Source organism: Vulpes vulpes, chromosome 9 (genome assembly GCF_048418805.1).
Source record: "Vulpes vulpes isolate BD-2025 chromosome 9, VulVul3, whole genome shotgun sequence".
Lineage (NCBI taxonomy): Eukaryota > Metazoa > Chordata > Mammalia > Carnivora > Canidae > Vulpes > Vulpes vulpes.
In genome coordinates, this window is record NC_132788.1 from 91,119,720 (window position 1) to 91,143,317 (window position 23,598).

General features: G+C 43.7%; 1 protein-coding gene across 3 annotated transcripts in view; it reads right to left on the reverse strand.

Annotated features, from left to right (window-relative positions):
• Window positions 1-23,598, reverse strand: part of RAD54L2 (RAD54 like 2) — a 124,325-nt gene that overhangs the window by 8,814 nt on the left and 91,913 nt on the right. For all 3 annotated transcript variants that reach the window (XM_072720887.1, XM_072720888.1, XM_072720889.1), the window contains 18 exons: window positions 20,961-21,162; window positions 19,422-19,561; window positions 18,683-18,799; window positions 18,134-18,360; window positions 17,147-17,329; window positions 16,823-16,956; window positions 15,254-15,450; window positions 13,831-14,173; window positions 12,970-13,147; window positions 11,446-11,697; window positions 11,105-11,223; window positions 9,390-9,508; window positions 7,094-7,193; window positions 5,878-6,083; window positions 5,312-5,484; window positions 4,609-4,805; window positions 1,774-1,973; window positions 602-691 (listed from right to left, as the gene is read on the reverse strand). In XM_072720887.1, the coding sequence (XP_072576988.1) occupies window positions 602-691; window positions 1,774-1,973; window positions 4,609-4,805; window positions 5,312-5,484; window positions 5,878-6,083; window positions 7,094-7,193; window positions 9,390-9,508; window positions 11,105-11,223; window positions 11,446-11,697; window positions 12,970-13,147; window positions 13,831-14,173; window positions 15,254-15,450; window positions 16,823-16,956; window positions 17,147-17,329; window positions 18,134-18,360; window positions 18,683-18,799; window positions 19,422-19,561; window positions 20,961-21,162 (3,177 nt within the window). The remainder of the gene's footprint in view (window positions 1-601; window positions 692-1,773; window positions 1,974-4,608; window positions 4,806-5,311; window positions 5,485-5,877; window positions 6,084-7,093; window positions 7,194-9,389; window positions 9,509-11,104; window positions 11,224-11,445; window positions 11,698-12,969; window positions 13,148-13,830; window positions 14,174-15,253; window positions 15,451-16,822; window positions 16,957-17,146; window positions 17,330-18,133; window positions 18,361-18,682; window positions 18,800-19,421; window positions 19,562-20,960; window positions 21,163-23,598) is intronic.

Here is a 23,598-nt window from a genome sequence, read left to right on the forward strand (position 1 = left end):
TAGTAAAGACACAAGTCTCCTTTCTCTCTCTCTCTCTCTCTCTCTCTCTCTCTCTACCTATGACCTCACTGTGTGGCCCTGGAATGCTGTATGCCCTCCAGGATCTGTGAGTAATAAACCTTGTTTTTTCAAAGTTCACTGGTGGTTGCTAAGGTACATCTTGCAATCATAGTAAGATCCACAAGTGTCAATTCAGCCATGACACTGGCTCTGGTAAATGTCTGTGGGGGCTTGCCACAATTAGTATACCAACAGGTGAGTCATGAGGTGCTTTTAGCTAAGAATATCATTATCAATAGGCTGAGACTGACATAAAACACAGTCGTCTATCCAAACCCATCGCAACATTCTCCAAAAAAACAATGGCGAAATGCACGGGCCCTAAGTCTCTTCTTTTAAGCCACTAACAAGTCTCTTTTGGGCCTGCTCCAACTCTGCTAAGCTCTTAGAATTGTCTTTTTCTCATGCTTCTTCCACATTTGACACTCTTATAGGATAATCCCTAACCTCCCTCTAACTCAAGCCATATATATTTCTTCTGCTTCCTAGCTCCACACTCTGAACCAAAGGTAAAGGATGGGCATCTTGATCAGGCTCTTACCTTTTGTCCCACGGATGATGTGGATGCTCTCACCAGCATTAATTCTTGCCTGCACATCTGTGGAGCTGTTGAGTCCAGGAATAACAATATCTAGTGAAGAGAAAGACCTCATATTTAGATTACTTGATTGAGAGGGCAAGAAGATGCTAAGTCTACATCCTCTCCTGTTCCTTAGTAGCTTCCCTAAAACCTCTCAGTGGAGTGGAGGTCTGAACCAAGGAGGATAAAGCAAGCAGGACTTCTTCTCACAGTTGTCTAACAGAGAATACTAGGAAAATGAGAAACTTTTTAGAAACCCAATCATCTTTCTGATCAATTTCCTTTGATTTAATTAAAAATTCATAGAGTTTTAGTTTGGAAAAGATTCTAGTTCAGATGGTTTGTTTGTTTTCCTCCTCCCTAAGCTATCTGCATCCATCTGCTCCACATCTCTTTAGACTCCAAAAGTGGCCTCATCTTCTTCCTTGCTGGTATTACTTCACACCTAACTAAAAAATAAAAAGTATGTTCAAGAATCAGCAGAGAAGTAGGATCACAAGGGGTTCCCTTTTTGTTTTTACCCATTTCACAAATATTTTACAATAGACATGCATTATTTTCATACTCAAAAAAATCAAGATATTTTTATTAAAATTTATATACCATAAATATTTCTAGATAATAAGATGAAACACAGCTCCAAGAAATGCTTTCCTTCCCAATTACCCTGAATCATAGAACCAATCGCAGGGACAGAATGATTGCCAGCCTCCTACCACAGGCCCACCATGCTCAACCCATATCACTCACAAAGAAAGAAGCAAGTGGCATTCACGTATTCTAATTAAGTAGGGAGTTTGATGTTGTTTTATACACAGCTAACCCTACAGTTAGGACTCAATACATTCATACCTCTCTCAGACTAACCCTGTGTCCCAGTGACATTTCCACAACCTCTGAAGTGCTCAGAGTCTATCCCACACATCACATTTAAAAAAAACCCTGTTCCATTAAAATTCTTAAGATACTCCATCAGAATGCAAATTCCTCAAGATCAGGGACTATCTTCTCTATTTTTACCCACAGTGCCAATGCAGTAAGGCCTAGAATACAAAAGGTGTTTAATAAATACTTCCTGAACAAACAAAGTAAAGGGACAGGCAGCCCCAGAAGAGGACCTAGGAATTCCCAACCTGTTGTGGTGACCACCTTCTGCACAAGGACCCCAGCGCGCTGCAGGTAGTTGATCGGGAAGTTCATAGCTGGATTTGTGCTAGAGGCAGAGCTTACACTGCCTCCCAGTGGGACATGCCGGGGCATCATGGGGATGGGGGTGGACTGCACAGGGCGAACACTGGCCACAGGCTTCTCATCACTCTTCAGTGTTGGCTGCCTATGAGAGAAGGACAAGCAAACTAATAAAGTTCAGCAGAACAGCCCTTACTTACCTTTCTGCAAAGGCTGCAGAGCTTCTCTAGATTCCCCCATTCTACAGCCTTACTTGCTGCTGAGAAGGATCAGAAGAATCTGCAGAGTAGGGGTAATTCAAAAGGAGACTAGAGGTAGGACCAAGACCGAGTGCAAGTGAGGGATAAAGCCTCTCAGAGTCTAAGAAGAATCAGATGTTGGTGAATAATACCTTTATGGAGATGCAAGGGGACACCTGCTCCTCTAGAATTTGGACTGTCTACATACTTTAGGAATTAGTCCTTGGAGGGAAGTTAGGGAGAGGTAAAGATGCAATAAGGGAGAAAAAATTCTTAAGAACACAGTGCATTGCCAAGTTGAAGACAAATGGGTGAAACTTTCCCACTCACCCAAGGAAAAAGGGCCACGTGATGTCACACATTCAGGTTCTCGTGAGAGAGCATCTGTCCAACTTCAACCATCTTTACTCTCTGGAATCTCAAGTTTCTTTTCTTTTTTTTTTTTTCAGATTTTATTTATTTATTTATTCATGAGAGACACAGAGAGAGGCAGAGACATAGGCAGAGGGAGAATCAGGCCCCTTGCAGGGAGCCCAATGTGGAAACTCAATCCAGGACCCCAGGATTACGACCTGAGCTGAGAGCAGACACTCAACAGCTGAGCCACCCAGGCATCCCTGGAATATCAAGTTTCAATAAGTAATGCAGACATCTCTCTTTCCTCCACATTACCTTTCATTGGGCTCCTCCGGGACCAGTGTCCAAAATGGCCCTCTTAAGTCATCACCACCACAAAAGCAGCAGCAGCAGCCAAAAAGCTGTTCACAGAATCCAGGCTTCTAAATGGCACATGGCCATGGCCATCCTGAGCACTAGCTATGCATGTCTTAAGCCAGCATGCAAAAATGCTATCCCATGGCACTCCTTATTCTTTACCTTTTCAACTGGATTTGGTACCCTGAGAAAGCTATTCCTGATTCAAGATTTTTGAAATTAAGACCCTGTCTATAAGCATTCTGAAGTTTGTGCCTTTGGTCTTTAGTTTTGGGGGAGAACCTCCCTGGACTGGTATATTCTTCCTTACCTGACTGAAGAACATTGCTCTGAGGTTGCGATAGGTACCTTTGGGCAGCCCTCTGGGCCCTGTGGACTCCCACATTTCAAGATAGGACAAACAGCACAGCTAACTCACCATTTCTGGGTCCCATTTCCTTAATCTGCCCAGGGTGGCTTTGCAGGAGCTACAGGGCTCTCGTCAGATGTCAGTGGGACTCTTCCCAGGATCCAAAGTCAGATCAGAGTAAAAGTCAGGGTAACAGGAACCTATTGTAAGCCCCCTACTCTGGAGGAGCTAAAGCGAGGAAACTGGGCCAGAAACGCCCTTCAGGTACACCCAGACAGGAGGAGCAATCAGCAGGATCATAGTATGGTTTATCAAGTGCTATGAGAGGCTAGTGCCTCCCATAGGGCCAGAGCTGGGCCAAAAAAGGAGATGACATTACCTCAGAGCCCAACCAATTTGTCACATCTTTCCCCCCGCCAAAAATGGCTTTTCTTCCACTAGCTTTAGGTTTGGGCATTCCTGTTGTTACATGGGAAAGCCCAGAAAAGAGAACAAAAGGGGTGGAGGACAAAAAAGGAGAACATTCCCAGGCAACACTATCCTGGAAAATGACACAGAAATAAAGTCTGAAGGCTATGAAAGAGAATAACGTTTTTCTTCAAAGCATCTTGTACCAAAAAGCAGCAAATTTACTCACCAAATATAAGAGTCTTTCATAAAATTTACACGGTTTCAGTTCTTTTACAATCTCATTTGTCATTTTTTAACACGTAATTTCCATAAGAAAAAAGTTTTAAATCGGTCCCCTCAAATAAAAGAATCTTTAATTCAAGATAATAAAAAAGTCTTTTAACAAACCACTCAAAAATAAAAAAAATTAAAATAAAATAAACAAACCATTCAATCAGGTGGCTGATTCTGGTAAGGCCTATGAGGCACTTTGTCTTGAAATGAAAAAAAAAGAAAAAAAAAAAAAGAACATAGATTAACAGTTTTGTAATGTCTTAGAAAGAGCAGAGCTCTCTCTTCACTCAGCAATTGGCTTCCATCACGTTAATACTCTGAACAGTTCTAGAAGTTGTATTCAAGAAAAGTATTTTTTTCTCAGGATCATGGCACAGCCACAGAATAAAATCTCATTAAGAGCAGGAAAATTCCTTGACTACAATCTAAGACCCACAGAAGACCTGGCCTTCACCCTTGAACTTCACTGCTTAAGCAAGATCTAGGACCAAGGCACTATAGATATGAAGGCAGCAATGTGGAAGGGTTAGGCCTCTGTGTCTTAGGAAGCTGCACTTCTCCAGGAGTCCAGAAGGACTCTCCTGAATCATAAGGCCAGTGGCTCACTCTTCCAGCCAGAGCCATTTAAAACACCAGGGCTGCTGAACTGCTTTGGTACCTCATCCAAGAGCAGACCTGTCAGTTCACAAAAGGCAACGAGCATGTTGTAGGTTCTCCCTTTGTTTAAAAACAGAACCAATCAAAACGTTTGGGCTGACCCAGCAGCATATCTTCCTCCTCTTTCAGTGACTCACCAGTTTCTCTGACTGAAAGCAGGGATGCTGGTTAGGCTCTGGTCACTGGCGGGGTAATACTGCGCATATGATGGGCGGGTGTAGGGGACGGATGTGCGCTTATCTTCTTCATAGCTTTTCTTTGCTGCTTTTTTCTCAGCCTTGGTCAGCTTGTGATCCTTTCGGTTAAGGAGCAATGACTCATGCTCAAAAGGCTCCTGGGGACACAGGAGGATGTTGATTTAATTATCAATCTTTTTGCCAACATGACTGATACACAATGAAGTTTCCTCTGAAAACAAAATAGGGCTGGCTATCTCCAACACCTGCAAAGAACCTGCTCACAGACACCCAGGCAGGTTTACCGTCTTTTTGACAAGAGTAGAATTCACGACTCTAACCCGGCCCCACCTTTACAAAACCCAAGTCTACTTTCTATATCAAAAGGATGTTAAAGTTCAGAGAATTAAGACTACATTTCTAGAATTTACTCCCTTCTTTCTGCTAGGAAAAACTCACACTGGCCGAATTATTCCATATAGCTGAGCTGAGCACTCCCAGGACAAGACTGGGGTAGGAACAGGTGGCTGGGGGACTGCATGGGGCAAGGAGAAGAATCAGCTGAGTTCAAGTCCTCTGCATGGAACAAAACTTTAGTTTTGCCAGATAAGCCTCCCTCAGGGAGACTACTGTACCAGGAACTGCATGCAAGCCAGGTTCTGACCTTGGTGATGAGGTGAGGGTACTTCAGACAGGCAAGCTGCAGGACTGGCTCCTTGATCCCCTTTACATTCAAGGATGCTTGGGGAGCTGGCTCCTTCTCAACAAAGTGCAGTAGGTTCTCCACCTCCTTCCGGGTAAAGTTCAGCATTGGATTGAGATCATCTACCACCCGATCTAGAAGGGAGAAGACATGGAGAAAGTCAGTACATGGCAGAGAAGACTACAAAAGCATAGCTACAAAGGTTGGCAGAGAAGAGAGGTTGTTACTGGCATAATTGTCACTAAAGCTAAAACTACCTCAGGCCATCCCATATTTGAAAGGTCTGAGGCTCTGGTGAAATGGAAATATTATAAAAGAAACCTGCACACCTAGCTCAGCTCTTTTCATTACACCTGGCCTCGACAAGTTGAGTTCAAGTCCCTCTTAAAGCAATTATTTGAACTGGGATAAGATGTGAGGAACTGCTGATTTTCTGTGATTCAAAGCCTACATGTGTTCCCACACAAGCCCCTCCCCTCCCACCACTCACATAATAAGGATAGTATTGAGCCTGAAGGATGCCCCACCTGACATGCCCTGCTTGGAAATCTGACGGTCATAGATCTTCTTTTCAAGGGTGAAATCAGCCACAAGGCGATAGATATGACAGGGCTTTTTCTGGCCATAACGGTATACCCGACATACTGCCTGGGCATCATGGCAAGGGTTCCAGGAAGCATCAAACACCACCACTCGGTTGGCACCGATCAGATTTACACCCAAGCACCCGGCCCTTTAAAACAGAAGCCAACAATCACAGAACTTTTAGTTTAAAAACAGTTTTAAAATTGGTTTTACTCTGTGATTCCTGCCCCGGTATTACCTCCTTTGTCCTAAGCACAACATACTGGAAGATTCTACTGTTCTGCTGATGAACAGTACATTCCTCAAGCACTGAAAAATATGCCCTGATAATCCAAAACAGAAGTGCCTACCAGCTCAGAAAGAAAACCCACTCACTTGGGAATCCCTGGGTGGCTCAGTGGTTTAGCACCTGCCTTTGGCCCAGAGCGTGATCCTGGAGTCCTGGGATCGAGTCCCACATCAGGCTCCCTGCAAGGAGCCTGCTTCTCCCTCTGCCTGTGTCTCTGCCTCTCTTTCTCTGTGTTTTTCATGAATAAATAAATAAAAATCTTAAAAAAAAAAAAAAAGAAAGAAAGAAAGAAAGAAAGAAAGAAAGAAAGAAAGAAAGAAAGAAAGAAAGAAAGAAAGAAAACCCACTCTCTACTCCTCTGTACTGGGAAAGGTTCCTGCATCCCAGCTCCAGAGCAATGTCACTCAAAGGGAGACATCTGTATCCAGATGTTTCTGGTGTGTTTAGTCTACCAGATAGGAAAATGACTATTTCATACCCATCAAGGGCATTGTGGTGGCAGAACAGAGCATAGCTTTCAAGCTGCTTGGCATGAGACAAATAATGCCACCAGCCTTTAATAGTTACATTACACTTTCTACTTTTTAAAGCACTTTGATGTTAATCCCATCATCTAAGAGAATATTTCTGAGAGTAGAGCAAATTATGCCCATGGTTAATGAAGTTCTCAAAGAACTTCATGACACTATCATGATCACCCTCCTGATACAACTTCCTTTTGGGATCCCCTGTGTGACCTCAAAAACAAGTCACACACCTGAGCAAGCAGATCTCTTCTGACGGAACTTGGATGAGCCTTTGGGTATCTGCCTATGTGACCAACTGCCCTGAACACAGCACTCTGACCTCACCTCTCAGGATCCACTCACCTTGTAGACAGAAGGAATAGCCAGGTGGTGAGGTTGCTGGGATCATTAAACTGATTAATGAGCCGCTCCCTCTCAAAGGCAGGGGTGCTACCATCTAGCCCTAGGACAGAAGGAAAATCACAAGAAATGGACAGATGAGGGCAGAGGTACACAGCAAAATCACTGGGAAAATGTGTTTTAAAAACAAACAAAAACCAACTATACTACAATACTCAGATTCCACTCCCTTGGACATTTCATGGGTTTATGGTGAGACCCAGACATCTATAATTTAAAAATACCCCATGTGCAAAAAGGATTATAAACCATGTTTCTCCCTTTAGTATTTTAGGTCAATTCCAAAGTTCCTAGACTTCAGAGTGCATAAGAATTATCCTAAATAGGGCAGCCTGGGTGGCTCAGCGGTTTAGCGCCACCTTTGGCCCAGGTTGTGGTCCTGGAGACCCGGGATAGAATCACAAGTCAGACACCCTGCACGGAGCCTGCTTCTCCCTCTGCCTGTGTCTCTACCTCTCTCTCTTTCTCTGTGTCTCTCGTGAATAAATAAATGAAAATTTAAAAAATGCTTAAAAAAAAAAAAAGAATTATCCTAAATAGGGAAGCTTGGTAAACACTGGCTCAGGGTGACCTCTCTGCTTCAGTCCTGTAAATCTTGGTGAGTGCAGAAGGACCAAGAGTTCCATTTTGATATGGATTATATCCCTCCATCAGGAATTTGTTAACAAACTCCTAAGATTAAGGACTTGCTCTAAGGAGACATTAAAAGGAACAGATCTGGAACAGTGGAATGGGGTATATGGATGAAAAGAGGGAAGTTCAAAGGAAGGAGAAAAAAGTAATCTTCAGTTTAGAGGAAGCATGAATAAGAGAAGAGGGGGCTTTGTCACCCCAGGGAAAAAAGAGAAAAGGGCGAAGCTAAAGAGATGAAACACCACATGGAGAACTGGATTGCTACTGCTATAGGAAGCCTTAAAGTGCCTGTATTAGAGGCTCAATCAGCACCCAATCTGAGTTCTCACAATTTCCAAGCACAGCTCAGCACTGACTCACACTTGGCAAGCCTGCAGTCAACACAAGGCTGTGGGCTAGGTCCTGTGCTAGAGGTCTTCCTACAACCCCCTGCACCTCCATTCTCTAAATACTTCCTTTAGGCCAGTGCTTCTCAACAAGGGTGATTTCCTTGCCCTCCCCCTCTACAGGAGACATTTGGTAATGTGTGAAGATATTTTTGGTTGTTAAAACTAGGTGGATATTAATACCATCTAATACCGGGATCCCTGGGTGGCGCAGCGGTTTAGCGCCTGCCTTTGGCCCAGGGCGCGATCCTGGAGACCCGGGATCGAATCCCACGTCGGGCTCCCGGTGCATGGAGCCTGCTTCTCCCTCTGCCTATGTCTCTGCCTCTCTCTCTCTCTCTCTCTCTCTCTCTCTGTGACTATCATAAATAAATAAATAAATAATTAAAAAAAAAATACCATCTAATACCAGGGACGCTGCTAAACATCCTACGATGCACAGGACCACCTGCCTAAAAAGAACTATTTGGCCCAAAGTCAATATGCAGATAGTAAGTACCTGAGGTTAATATTTCTCAACTTTTGCTTTTCATTACCACCCTCTTAAGGAGCCTTTTTATACATTTTTTTTTTTACCAATCAACATACCCTTCATGAAATTTTAAATATCACAGATAAACTGAATATGTTTATTTACTACATGCCCATTTGTGCCCTATACTTTTGAAAAGTTAAAAAAACATTTGTCCCCTCAAGAACTAATTTTTACCCCTTTAGGGACACGATCTCCCCTACAGAGAATGCATGATCTGGGCTTATTTACCTTCACTCTGCTTCTTTTCCTAGAATGACCTTTGGGCCACACTAATTCTATATATTTAAGTTCTGCCCATATTTGCAAGTCTACTGCAAGTTCCACCTCCTCTTCAAGGAAGCTTTCTCCAACCATCCTCCCTGCAATGATTCTGTTTTCCTTAGAAACTGTTAGGGCACTTGACCAGTACTACTCTGCATTTGTCTTAGAGTTGTCAAATGAAGACAAGGCTTATGCTTTCTACTTCTTTCTCTGCTCTCCCCCTATCTCACCCAAGCTCCTCAGCCTCCAGAATAATGCCTCACACACAGCAGCTTATTCTCAGTGTCTCTCTGCTCCTTGGCTACTCCAGATACTCCTATGCAGTTGATGGAGAATGGAGTAGAAGACAAAAAGGCAGAGAAGGAAAGGGAATCCTTAAGCAGAACCTGTCAATACTCTAAAAACAAAGCAGCAATGAACTCACGGAAGTAGCTGACGTTTCGAACCCACTTCTGTACTCCTTGCCCATCAGCACCAGGTAGACAGGGCACTTCTCGTTTCCCTAGGAACTCCTCGATGAGAGCCAAGGTGGAAAGGCTCTGGCTGGAAGGGACAACATTTGGTTCAGAAGGCTCCCAGAGCCAAGGGAATCTTGTTCCCCAATGGGCTCATAATGATGTGCAGCCTTCTGACAGTGGGAGCTACTAGAACCTGGCCCCTTGAGGGATAACCCCACAAAGAACCCCCAAGGGTATTCTCCCTAGCTCATAATGGGAGCAAAGTCATCCACACATTTATTATCACCACCTCACTACATATGTTACCCTATTACTTCCTCAGTTGAAAAATTCTGGGGTTTAGCTCAAGGCATAGTAACAAATAGCATCATTTAAAACCAATATCGCATGAATATACATTAGATGTAATTATAGGCCACAATCAATATTATCTGTCTCACTAAGGAGACAGAATTATTTGGCTGCTTTCAAAAGTTATACAGAGAGAGAGGCAGTCTTGTATATGTTAAGTGATAACATAAAACCAGTGGAACACTAGACTGTCCCCTAGTTAGAATCACTGCTGTCCTCTCAAAGTGTGTCACACATGGAAATCCTTACTCTGGGAGGCTCCCATTAGCTCTTGTTGGAGCATTATTTAGTCAGAACAACAACAAAAATCAATCAACTCTATGTCTATTTCCCTGAGGAGTCAGGCCTTGATGGACATCAAAGTTCTGGCCAGACTGAGAATGTGACTCTGGAACAAATTGTATTATTTATTTGGCCTTATAAACAAAGTATATGTAAGTTCCACACCCAACATTGGGCTTGAACTCATGACCCTGAAAGTAAGAACTGCATGTTCTACCAACTGAGGCAGTCAGGTGCCCCCCACAAAATCTATTTAGTTAAAAAAAAATAAAGGCTGGGTAAGGACTGAAGCAGATTAGACCACAAGTCAGCAAATGTTCTCTGTAAAGGGCCAGATAGTAAATATTTTTAGGATTTGCAGACTATACACAGTCTGTCAAATATTCTTTTTAAAAAAACCCTCTTCTTCTTTTTAAAAACACTTAAAAAATATAAAAGCTAGGGGTGCCTGGGTGGCTCAGTTGGTTGAACGTTCGACACTTCATTTCAACTCAGGTCATCATCTCAGGGTCGTGAGATCCAGTCCTATGTTGAGTCTGCTTGTCTCTCCCTCCTCCTCTGGATCCCCCCACTCAGCTTGCTTATAAGCACTATCTATCTATCTATCTATCTATCTATCTATCTATTAATCAATCTTTTAAAAACAAATGTAAAAACTAGCTCTATCAATCAATCTTTTAAAAATAAATGTAAAAACTAGCTCTCAGGCAGGCCATAGGCCAGATCTGACCTGGGCCATAATTTAAAGAATTAGACTATGACCTCCGATGCCAGCCTAGGGTTTTATTTTTTATTTATTATTTATTTATTTATTTATTTTCAGCCCAGGGTTTTAAATTGTTCTCTGCAGAGAAACCACATTGGGTAAAATAAGAAAACTCCAAGAAAGAGATGAAATGCAAGAAGGTCCTCACAAAAAGCACTGGGCTGAAGAGGCATGAAGGAAAAAAAGTGGGGGAGCTGTGGTGACCCAAGATGGTCTCACTCTGCAGGGGCTGTGTCACTCTTCTACAGAGACACAGTGTCATAGGGGAATTTCTCTTCCTACCTGAATACAAGAATCTTGTCCCCAAGCTTCACACTTTCCTCAATCAGGTGGAAAAGCAGTACCATCTTGGGAGAGTTCTCTAAGACCCCAGTCTGGTAATTAGTCAAAAGGTCCTTAGCCTGTAAGACAAAAATGAGGCAGCTTAGAGCAGGTCCATGCCAGAACACTAGAAATAAAATTCAGTCTTTCCCAAGCAGAGGCTCATGGGCAACCTTTATAGTCCCCTGCAGAGACCTTGGTAGTATAGTACACTGTGCAGCCCCCACCATTTCCCCACATAGAATTTGTATCACCCCTTCTCAGTAGTGGTTTATGGGCATAAAAGGATCTGCTTGACTCACCCATTCATATGTAACAATGTTGTTGCCTCGCTCCTGGAAAGGGTTGAAACCAACCCCCTGTAGGAACTTGCTGTTGGTTGCCTCTCCCATCGAGGAGGCCAAGGTACTGTCTTCCCCCTTGCCTTTTGTTCCCTGGGACGGGCAGCGGGCACTAGTCCCCGCTGAGCCAAGCTCTTCCACATCTAGGTCCTGCTCATTGGCCAGACTCTCCTTCTGAAGGGCTTCATACAGCACATCCGGGTGATTCCAGATCTGAGGTTCAAGTTAAAGGAGAAATGGCACAGGGCAGAGAACAATCTAAGGGTATCCCAGGAAGCCTGGAAACATGCACTTGCTCAAACACACACCTCCCATAGCATAGTGTCACACCAAAAATCAAAGTATCTCCAACCCCCTCATATCCAAAGAGCCTATACATTCATTTTAACTAACCAGCTGTGACCATCATAATGTGAGTGAAAGAGTTCATACCAGTGGGCATGCCCATGTTTGGTACATAATCAGAAAAGCTATGTCAAAGCCTTGCATTCTTATTTAAATAAGAATAATAATGTTCCTGATTTGCTGTGTGGCTATAGCCAACGACTATATGAAACTATGAAACAAGACTAATCTCTCCCTATGGACAAATGTATCTGACTTACAGATGACCAACCAGAAGTCATTTTAAGGACTACTCTGGCAGGAGTTGAGAATTCATGGGGTGCAGGGGGCTGGGGGAATGGGCGGGTGGGGGGACAGGAAGGGCATGTTGGCTCAAACACCATGTCTGCTCTAGCTTTCTGGCTCTGGTCTAGGACTGTGGCTACAAAATAAACAAACAAACAAACAAACATACATACATTTTGAAATCCCATCTGTCCCCTGACCTACACCTTCAGCTGTCTTATTAAAGCAGTGGTCAATTGGGAATAATAACCAACAAGTCAGCTGAGAGCTGTCAAAGAAACAAGCCCCTCATTAGGCAACAGGGAGCACATACTAAAGATAAGTTGGGGTTCATCCACCTGTTCATGAAGCTTGGTGCTGAAGATATCTGGGCCCTGCTATCCCCAAAACCATCTCAAGCATTATGAGGATGAATGATATCTCAATCTCATTAAACACAGAATCAAACAGAAGGTACCCCAATAACTTGTCTAAGCTATATATTTCTTGAATTTTGATTACATTAACAGTCATAAACTGCCCCACAATGTTCTTTTATTACCCCATTTTTCCAAGGGAAAAAAATTGGTGAGAAAGGAAGTGGTTTCTCAAATTTTGTACAAATTGTACAAATGAATTGCACAACCTCAAGAAACACCATTTATATCCTCAGCTATGAGTGGCACCCCCAGGAATTGTGCAGCACACATTGGCACACCTCTCTTTGGGCTCCCCTGTTCCCTGATGCAGCCAACCGGGGAAGTAGCCCCTCTCATTTTATTCTTCCTGTATCAAGGACTCCCAGTAGGAAGAACTCCCTTGGGACTGTGTGCATCCTTCATCTGTGTGTCAGTATTCCCTGAGGCCTCAACACACCTTGCAGCACACGCAGAAAGCCTTGAGGGGGTTCAGCCCCAGCCAGCCACTGCTACCACAGTCTCGGAAGCGGTCCATAAACTGTGTATACAAATCTCGCTGGATCTTCGAGAGCCGCACCAGGATTACATTTTCTTCCTTGGCAGGGAGATGAATCTTCAGCACAGTGTGGCCTCTCCTACAAAGGTAGAGATCAGAATTGTCAAGCCTGTGTGGCCAGGAGAGGTCAGTGCAGGAAAACAAGAGAACCTTGCATTTCTGCCATACCTCCTCTTGATCTCACCGTTCACAGCAGCCTTGCAATAATGAGAACTGGTTTAGCGAACCTCAGAAGAATCACATTTTAAGACTAAGAATTAAAGCAAAGAGGATAGGGTGGCAGAGACTGGGAGCTTCAGGTTGGTACCTGGATCCAGGGCTATTTCTTTAAGCTTTCTGCACACATGCCATCTGAACAAGGAAAAACAAAGGGATTGCTTTAGACTATCCTAACTACATCTACCAAGATGCTGAAATGGGTGAGGCCATGCCCCTGAGAACCAGCACTTGTATGCTTTTGCCAAGTCAGCAGAAGGCTAGCTCTCTTCTGCTTTTCAGTAAGTAAGGCAGGTATCCCTGGAAACTTCAAAGATTAACTTCTAAGGGAAGCACTTCTAAGCCATACTTTCAGAGGACTGAAACAGTGGTTATCCATCATCTGTGTGCTATTCAGGAAAAGCTACTCACTAAAAAGAAAGTTTTACTATCACCCACTAGGAATGGACCCTCCTGCTGTAACAGCTCCCCTTTGGATGCTTTGCATGCCCATTACACCAAGGTCTCTCTGAGGGTTCAAAACACAGGGCCCTAAGGATGGCTCACCTTTGCACAAAGCCCTCTAGGAGGCTGTGCAAGACGTGGCTCCGGTAACGCATTAGGCGAACATCCTGAGGCGTGCTGTCAATACACTGTCCATTCAGGATGGGGCGTTCAAACATGTTGCTGAACTCTTGCCGGGTGCCAAGGAAGTCTGGGCGCACAAAGTCCACCATGCACCAGTACTCAATGAGGTTGTTCTGCAGGGGGTACCCGGTCAGCACCACCCGACGGCGAGAGCGAATGTTCTTCAGGGCCTGCGAGGTGCTGGCCTGGCAGTTTTTGATGCGGTGTCCCTCGTCACAAATCACCACATCAGGGCCAGGGCGGCATAAGGCCTTCTCAAACTCTAGGGAGGGAAGAGGATCCGGAGTCAGAGGGTGAGAGGGCCTGCTCTTAGTCAACAATATGAGAAGTAGGGGTGCACCCTGGAGGAGACAGAAGAAATGAAGGAAGCAGGAAAGCAAGAGTCAGCCCCCATTAGTGAAAGGGAGCCAGCCATCTAGGCTCCTGTGCATTTGGTGTGACATGTTAACCTGGACTATTGACTCTTGCAGTAAGTATCTCTTCCTTTCCTTATTTTTTTTTCCTTTAGGCTAAAAGTAAAACACCTTGCATTCCTAGGGCTTATACCAACTGGGTGGCAGAGAGTGTGACTTTACAAAGTACCAGACTAGGATTAAAAACGAGTCTGGGTGAGACTGATGGGAATCATCCAGACATTGAGGTGGCTCTCACCCTTGTCAGCGTCTTGGCACCATCTATGGACTGGCTGGTGGTGAGTTAGCTAAAGGACAAAGTCTTCCTGGAGTTACTTGCCAGAATTTGCCATTGCTAAATGGCAAATTCATCCCAGCACTACCAAAGAAGCAAACCTAGAACATAATCTACAGATGAAGAGACCCCTATAAAATGAAACAGCTTCTGAACTTAAAACAAACTTTTTTCCCCAAATGGGCAAAAAACCCTTAGAAGAGGGAACAGAACTAGAACTATGAGAGGAATGGCTTTCAGTAAAAAAACTGGGTTAATTCTTTTATAAATTCATAATATTATCACTGCTCTGTATACCAGTGATATAAATCTTTTATAAATATTTTCTTATTGCTATTCCAGAACACCTCTAGAACAAAGTGAGGTAAACGGTCACTCTCCCAACTGCTGTGAGAGAAACAGGGCCAGATGGGCAGAGGAGTCTCCCTGAGACAGCCTGTATGTGGCCCACCCAGAATTCCATAGCAGGCAAGGAGAGCAGTACCTTCTCAAAGCCACTGGAGGTCATTCCACCTATCTTAGGGGTCAGGATTTCTGGTTCATGACAATACAACTCACATCAATAATCTTCATATCTGACTTGGTGCTATTGCAGACACTATTTCTTTTTTCCTGAAATACCACCCCCAAGAGTATCCAGGGATAGGCTGCCTACCTCTCCGAAACTCCTGCTGTCGATCTTCCTCATCTAGATCAATGATGACCGGGTGAGAACGTTTCTTGGTTTTCTTCGATCTACCTGTGGCAAAGGATTTCTTCAGGGTGAGGAGTCTGTACATTTCGTAACCCATCAGCAGCACCCCACCCTCTGACACCCAATCAGCCATCACTTTAGCACGAGCTGCCATTGTCCTGCAAGAGTGAACAGAGAAAAAATTACTGCTTCCACTGGTCCCTAGGAAGAATTGCTCACAATCAGAGCCATGTTGATGGACATTCAGTGGCAGCATCACAGTGGCCGGCCAGCCGCCCCTGGATTTTCCCAGCATCTCAGAGATGTTCATCACACTGAGGACGGACTGGTTGGCTGATGACAGTTAAATAGTAGAAAAACAGAAATACAATGGCACAAGGCAAACAAAAGTGACAACTCCTGGGACACCTGGGTGGCTCGGTCAGTTAAGTGTCTGACCCTTGATTTTGGCTCAGGTCACAGTCTGAGATTAAGCTCATGTTGGGCTCAATCCACACCCAGCACAGAGCTGCTTAAGATTTCTCTCTCTCCCTCTCCCTCAGCCCCACCTCTTTGTCTCTTAAAGAAAAAGTGACAACTCCCTTAGATATACATGCATGGCTATAATTCTACATTTGAGAGAAAGAATTTCAAGTTGTTCTCATAATAAATACAAGGTAAAAGCAAGGACAATATTCCACATTTTACCTGTCCAGGCCCTGGTGAGTAAAGAACCAAGGATAAGCAGTAAATGAGAAAAAGCAGCAAAGCCCAGATGACATTCAGCACAGTTCCTCTACTCCTAAACAACTGAGCCCTGACTGTAATTCATTAACTGCATGTGGACTAACAGTCCTGAAATCCAAGAAAGAAGAGCAGGTGATCAAACCATTTAGGGGGCCACTCACAGTTTCCTCATTTTGATGTATGTGACCAAACACCACAAAAGGCAGCCTCTGCAGAAAACAAAGTCTATCTTCTCAATTATCCATGCCAGTAAGGGGAAATGATAGCATGGATAGCTAGCTTGAACCAAGAAACAGTTTTAGCGTTTTGGAAATCAAGTTGAATTTATGGAATGGAAATATAAATAATTTTATTTAAATCTAAAACAAAAGCTTGTACTTTTCAAAGTTGGAAGTTGTACCATTAAAGGTAAACTATAGATAAGTGCTGAAAAGAGACTGCTGATTACGCTTCCAAGAAAGAGAAATGTAAAAGGTGAAAAGTTAGAAGGTGGACAGTTTTATTTCATCATGTTGAATTCTATTACTATCCACATGGGAAAATAAGACGATGTATGCATATTTTTCAGAATATAAAAGCATCTTTAAGCAGAATGTAAGAAATTTCCCAGGCTACCCAACTCTGACTTTACTGAAAAGCTAGGTAGGGAAAAAAATGAGTAAGGGGGGAGGCGGGGCAGGACGCATTGAGAAACCAAAAGAATCTAGGAAGGCAGGATTCAAATGCAAATAGACTCCCTTAATATCCAGACCCAGGGAAGAAGTTTAAAAGGAAAGGGCAAAGAGGAGAGGGTAGGCCACCTACTTGTGCTCATCATTCAAGATGTGAACTTTAAAGAACCGAGGCTGGACTTCTTCAGGCTTATTGTCAGCTGGAAGGGCTTCAGGAGCTGGAAGCCACATGTTGAACTCTGCCAGCCAATTCTGAAGAGTATTAACCTGTCAGGTAGCCAAGTCCAGAAAGATGGTTTTAAGAAATAAGCTCAAAACAAAAACAAAACAACAAACAAACAAACGAGCAAAAAGAAACAAGCTCAAAGCTGGGCTCATTGAGCTTTTCAGTACCCAGCAAGGCATTAACTCAGACCTCCTCTGGGGCTGACTAAACAATGCCTTCCCCAACTCTTACCGGCACAATGGCAAGGACAGTTTTGGCTGGCGTGTGGCGGAAGAGGACGTCAATGAAGGAGATCACTTGCAAAGTTTTCCCCAGACCCATGCTGTGGGCCAGAATACAGCCAAAACCACTACTGGTCTTAAACCTCTCAAGAGATTCAACCAGGTTATCATACAGGAACCGGATCCCACCAATCTAACAAAGGACAAACACAGACAATAGTTAAAGGAGCTGGCAAAGACCAGGGCTCTAGTTTTATTCATCTTGGAATTAGTTAGAATTAAGTAAATGAGCAGGTACCACAGCAGACAGTTGGTATGGACAGCTACAGAAGTTTTCCTGTACCCTGACTAGTCTATAGGCTGGTGACAGTTTTCTTGAAGAAAACGTAGAAAATCATTCACCTGGTAAAATGGCCCATATTAAGGCAAAAATCTGCAGTACCAAATTCTTGACAGGGCCTCTCACTCAGCCCTTGGTTCTTACCTCAAGAGAGCCCATTCCATTAGGAGTAGTTCTTATTAAGGGTTGTTATGTTAAGTCATCTCTATCTTCATGGAACTTCCACTCATTGGTCTGGGTTCAGGGCTCTAGGTCAATACAAACTACTCTGCCCCCTCCTATCAGAAAGTCCCTCAGACTTCTGACTCTTGAATCTCTTCTGGAACGACTTCCAGAATCAAATCAATTTTCTAATCAAAGCACTGCCCTCTAGATAGCATCTTAATCAGTCTTGCAGATCTCACAGAAGGAAGCTCAAGATCATCAAACCAAGAGATCCAGCACCTCCTACACAATAGGGCATCTAAGGCTTGACCTTCCCATTCATCAGAAATCCTGAAACATCAACTGTTAGTAGGAAGGATCAGGCCTTTCCAATAGCTGCTTGAGGTACCAAACAAGTATTTCATAGACTGTGGTGCTAAAAACTACCAGCAGGTGATGCCCTCAGCAAGGAAGCTGAAAGGAAACAAAGAGGAGAGTCAAGATCTGCTGTACCTGATGAGGTTTCACTGCCCTTGCCAACTGCGGGGCCAGGAAGACATTCTCCTCCTCTGGAGGGTGGTTCAGGTTGACGAGGACCCGCCCCAGAGCATCACGCTGGTTTAAGATGTCATTCACATGGGTGCCACCCTTCTCCTCTTCCTCATCCTCCTCACTGACAGACTCACTGCTGTCTACAATGTGCAGAGTGTCCTCCTCTCCAGAGCTCAGTTCAATCACCTCTGAGACAGCCAACAAAACAAAAACAAAAACCCAGGGAGCAGAGATAATTTATTGCCCATCATTAAAGCATTATAGCATGGAAATAAAGTTAGAATTTGTCATCACTTGTAAAATTTTAAGTTTTATTATTTCTCTCTTCCAACTTCAAATTAAGATAAGATAAGGGAAAACTCAACATTTACAAGGAGACTCAGGGACATTTGTTATGGTCAGACCCCAAACCAAATGGAGAAGGACTAATTTTTATTCAGAGGTACAGCCAATTACTCGGGGTGAACATTGAGTAAGGAGAAAGTAGAGGCACCTCTGGCTCAACCTTACCATCTCTACTGCTTTTTTCATCCTCACTGCCACTGCTGCTGTCCAAACAAATGACTTCCTGGGCCAGCACCCGAGGAGGCAGCTGGGGACCATCGCTTGCTCTTAAGACAATTTCCTCTAGGGAAGGAAAGATGGAAAGGAATGTGAAAACCACATTTAGCTCAAACCTATCTCCCCAAATGATTCATCAGTTTCTTTCTTTGTTGCTTTCAAGGGGACTGAGGAGAGAATTAGAAGGGGGGTGTCTCAATCACCTTCTGTCCCCCTAACTTCCCTTGTCTTTACTAGTTCTCACCTCTGAGTGTCCACCTGACCACTAGAAGAGATCCTAATCCCTTGGCAGGTTATGATCCAAAATTATGGGAGAAAAAAATCTAAATAATAGGTCAATCTGAGGAGTATATTTTTTAAAAACCCACTTATTATCATTATTGCTTTATTTTGTTTTTTTTTAAAGTAAAGTCTATGCCCAATGTGGGGCTTGAACTCACAACCCTGAGATCAAGAGTCATATGTTTTACCCACTAAGCCAGCCGAGGGCCCCTGAGGGGTACATTTTTACTCATTTAACTTTTTAGATGTTTCTGATCATTTGCTCCTAGAAAACTGAATGACTGAGAGGCCATGGTCTTATTTCCCACGGTTTTATTTCAGATCTGCCCTTCACCACTGTGTGTCCAAGGCCTCTTCTCCCTACACTGCAGGGCCTTTCCCACCACCTCCACTGCCCCTGGCTTACCGGGAAGGAACTCCAGGGGAACTGTAGGAATGGGAGCTGCATAATCCTTCCTCTGCTGCTCCAGGCGTTTCCTTCTTTCCAACTCTTCCTGTTGTGCTGCTTTGGTAACCGGCTCCAATTGATCCTCCCGGAGCAGCTTTCTAAATATTACAATAAGAGTGAGCATTTGGGTTGGTTTACTTGAGATTTGGGCAACATAATGTCAAACTAAAGAGCTCACTGCTGAGCTCAGAAGTCTGAGGCAAGAGAAGGAGCAGCTCCAGCAGTCCCCACACATCCATGCAATAGGCAAGGTTTAAAAAAAAAAGGACTTCAAGGCTCAGGTGATTCTGGGCCAACATTTTTTCCATATTATTTAACTTCCTGAGATATGCCACTGGAGATTCATCTTTTTTTTTTTTTTTTAAGATTTTATCCATTTATTCATGAGAGACAGAGAGAGAGAGAGAGAAAGAGAGAGAGAGAGAGAGAGAGAGAGAGAGAGAGGTAGAGAGACAGGCAGAGGGAGAAGCAGGCTCCATGCAGGAAGCCTGATGTGGGACTCAATCCCAGTAATCCAGGACCACTCCCTGGGCCAAAGGCAGGTGCCAAACCACTGAGCCACTCAGGGATTCCCCCCCTGAAGGTTCATCTCTGCACATAACAGATCCAAGAACAAAACAGAGCAATTCGTGATTCATAAAATTGAAAAATATTTAAAATAGAGTTGTTATATGGGAAAGTAGGATTATAGATGATTCTGCATCTTTATTTCCTAAATTTTAAGTACTGTTTTTAAGCTATCATTATGATTTAAAAAAAAAAAAATGAAAGTAGGAGGAGAAAAAGATCTCGGTGATCTCCTTTCAATAGCAAAAAGGGTTATGTGGCAGAAGGAAGGGCTGTGAGAGATTTGGACAGTTAAGGAAGCTCACATCTGCCACTCACTTAGGTCAAGGAAAAAGCCCTGCTTTGGACCAGACAGTTCCTACCAAATGAAGGTGAGCTCTAAGAAAATGAGGATTCAACTTACCTCCTCCTGTGTTTTTTGTTTTTGTTTTTATTAAGATTTTATGTATTTATTCATGAGAGACACAGAGAGAGGTAGAGACAGGCAGAGGGAGAAGCAGGCTCCATGCAGAGAGCCCAATGAAGGACTCAATCCTGGAACTCTAAGATCATGCCCTGAGCCAAAGGCAGATGCTCAACCACTGAGCCACCCAGGCATCCCTATCTCCTCCTGTTTTGAAACATAAGGGAAAAATAAAGGAAAAAACAGAGTCCAACCAAAGTTCCCTATCATCTTTAGGCTGCCCCCAGAGCCTCCAGAGAGTAAGAGACTCCCCAGCACAGCTTGAGCGCCAACCACGTTTGCCCATAACCTCTCACAGCATGAGGTTGTCCTGAGCTGCATCTCTCTATAAATCAGGAACACAGATTACACCTTTCTTCATTGATAAAGGGACTCTCTTGCTCAAACCAGTCCTGCTACTGACAGCCTTCAAATGAAAGTAATGCTTCTATTCCTTCCCTTCTCCTCTTATCCTGAGCACAGCTCACCGTATGTTTCTCCTCATATGGGAGGGCTTCTGAGCTCTCTTCTTTTTGGGGTCCTCGGAGGCTAGGCTCTTGCCTTGGTGGCGCCTAAGCTGCTCTGAAGGCTCAGACTGAGATGAGGTAGTTGAAGTGCACCGTGGTGGCCGCTGCCCATCTTCGTCCAGCTGGGCACACTCAGTGCCACACATGTCTTCCAGGGATGGGTCTGAAAAGACAAAGAGAGAAAGGTGCCAGGGACTGAACTTTACAGGGAGAAAAATTGGTTTTGATGCCAGGCAAACCTGGGTTCAAATCTCAACTCAGCAACTTATTAGCTGGTAAGCTAGGGCAAATGACTTAAAGCTCTTTGAATCTCAGTGGGCTGATCTATAAAATGAGAGGAGTGATGTATACATTTCAGAGTTGTTATGAGAACTAAATAGTGTGCATGTCTAGAACCACGCTGCTCCAGAGTAGGCTCACAACAAATGATAGCCATCACGCTTGCTTTAATCTAGCACTCTGCTCAGAGTGAGGAAGCTTCATGGTCTCAGAATGCTCTGAAAGGGGCAGTAGATTCCAAATTCAGCTCACACTCATTTGTGTCTCATCTGCCAACAAGAGAAATATCCCTCCTTTCAGGGTCCTAAAGCGTTCCTTCCTTCTTTTTTTTTTTTTTTTTTTTTTTAAGATTTTATGTATTTATTCATGAGACACACAGAGAGAAACAGAGACATAGGCAGAGGAGAAGCAGGCTCCCTGCAGGGAGCCCAATGCAGGACTTGATCCAGGGATCACCACTTGAGTCAAAGGCAGACACTCAGCCACTGAGCCACCTAGGTGCCCCGCATTCACTCCTTCAACTCACTGGCCATTTAATGACGGCCTACAACATGCCAAACACTGTTTCAAGATGCTTCAAGGATGTTTAGAAGACCTCTTCCTTGTAAGAAGTTTGTTTTCTAGAGATAATAAGGCAAAATGTGCTAACCACCACAGGAAGGGCAGGCTAACTGACCTAAGAACTTCAAAACATAAGACATTACTTTTCTAGCCAGAGATAATTAGCTAAATCAAGAATAACTGCCTTAGGGTCACAAGAATATGAAAGATACTACTTTGTGGTGTGATCACACAAGAATTTTTGAGAGGTAAAATCTGAGTGAGGCCTTGTAAAGTGACAATGTCTAAAGATACTGCCTTAAAGGGGGGGGGGGGGGCGGAAACGAGGAAATTCCTGGCAGAAAGAATGTCATTTGTGGCATCAAACACCAGCAAAGACTGGGGTTGGTGTAGGAGGATCCGTGTGCACATCCCTCTTCCTCAGTCTGCTGAGCAGCATTCTGTTTACTGGATGGGCAAGCCTTGATAGTCACACAGACCATAAGCCTGTCCCCAAATCCACCAGAGCCTCCCAACTATAAGCACTACACAACTAAAAGGTCTTCCCCAAAAGTAAGAGTAATTTAAAACTAGATCATAGGGATGCCTAGGTGGCACAGCGGTTGAGGTCTGCCTTTGGCTCAGGTCGTGATCCTGGAGTCCCGGGATCAAGTCCCACATCAGGCTTCCTGCATGGAGCCTGCTTCTCCCTCTGCCTATGTCTCTGCCTCTCTCTCTCTGTGTCATTCATGAATAAATAAATAAAATTAAAAAAAAAAAAAAAACTAGATCATCAATACTGTAACTAAGGTGTCAATGAAACTTGGCTTTCAGGCAGGCAGGAAGGACTCAGGAAGTCTGGGGTTTTGGTGGGATTTTTGTTGTTTGCTGTAATTTATTTTTATTTTTTAAATTTTTTTAAGGATTTTATTTATTTATTCATGAGAGACACAGAGAGAGAGGCAGAGACACAGAGGGAGAAGCAAGCTTCCCATTGGGAGCCAGATGTGGGACTCGATCCCAGGACCCTGGGAACATGCCCTGAGCCAAAGGCAGACACTCAAACACTGAGCCACCCAGGTGTCCCTTTTATTTGTTTTTTTAACTAAAGATTTGCTTGTTTGCTTATATATTAATTTTAAAGATTTTATTTATTTATTCATGAGAGAGACAGAGAGAGAGAGAGAGAGGCAGGCTCCCCACAGGGAGCCTGATGTGGGACTCAATCCCAGGACCCAGGAATCACTACATGAGCCAAAGGCAGATGCTCAATCACTCCCACTCAGGTGCCCTGATTTGTTTATTTATTTTAGAGAAAGAGAGCATGGGCAGGAGGGGCAGAGGGAAAGGGAGAGAGAACCTCAAGCAAACTGCACTGACCATGAGGCTGAAAGGGGGCTCAATCCTACAACCCCAAGGTCATGATCTGAGCCGAAGTCAAGAGTCAGACATTCAACCAACCACACCACCCAGGCACCCATGTTTTTAACTAAACTTTAAAGTTTATTTGGATTTCACCAGTTTTCCACTAATCACTAATATCCTTTTTCTGTTATAGGATTCCATCCAGGATATCATACTGCATCTAGCTCTCATGTCTCAGTCTCTCTAAACTGTGACAGTTTATCAGGCTATTATTTTTGTCTTTCATGACTATGACAGTTTTTTGAAAAGTACTAATCAGGTGTTTTGTAGACTGTCTCCTAATTTGAACATCTAATATTTTCTCATGATGAAACCACAGAAGTAAAGTGTCTTTCTCATGACATCTTACCAGGAT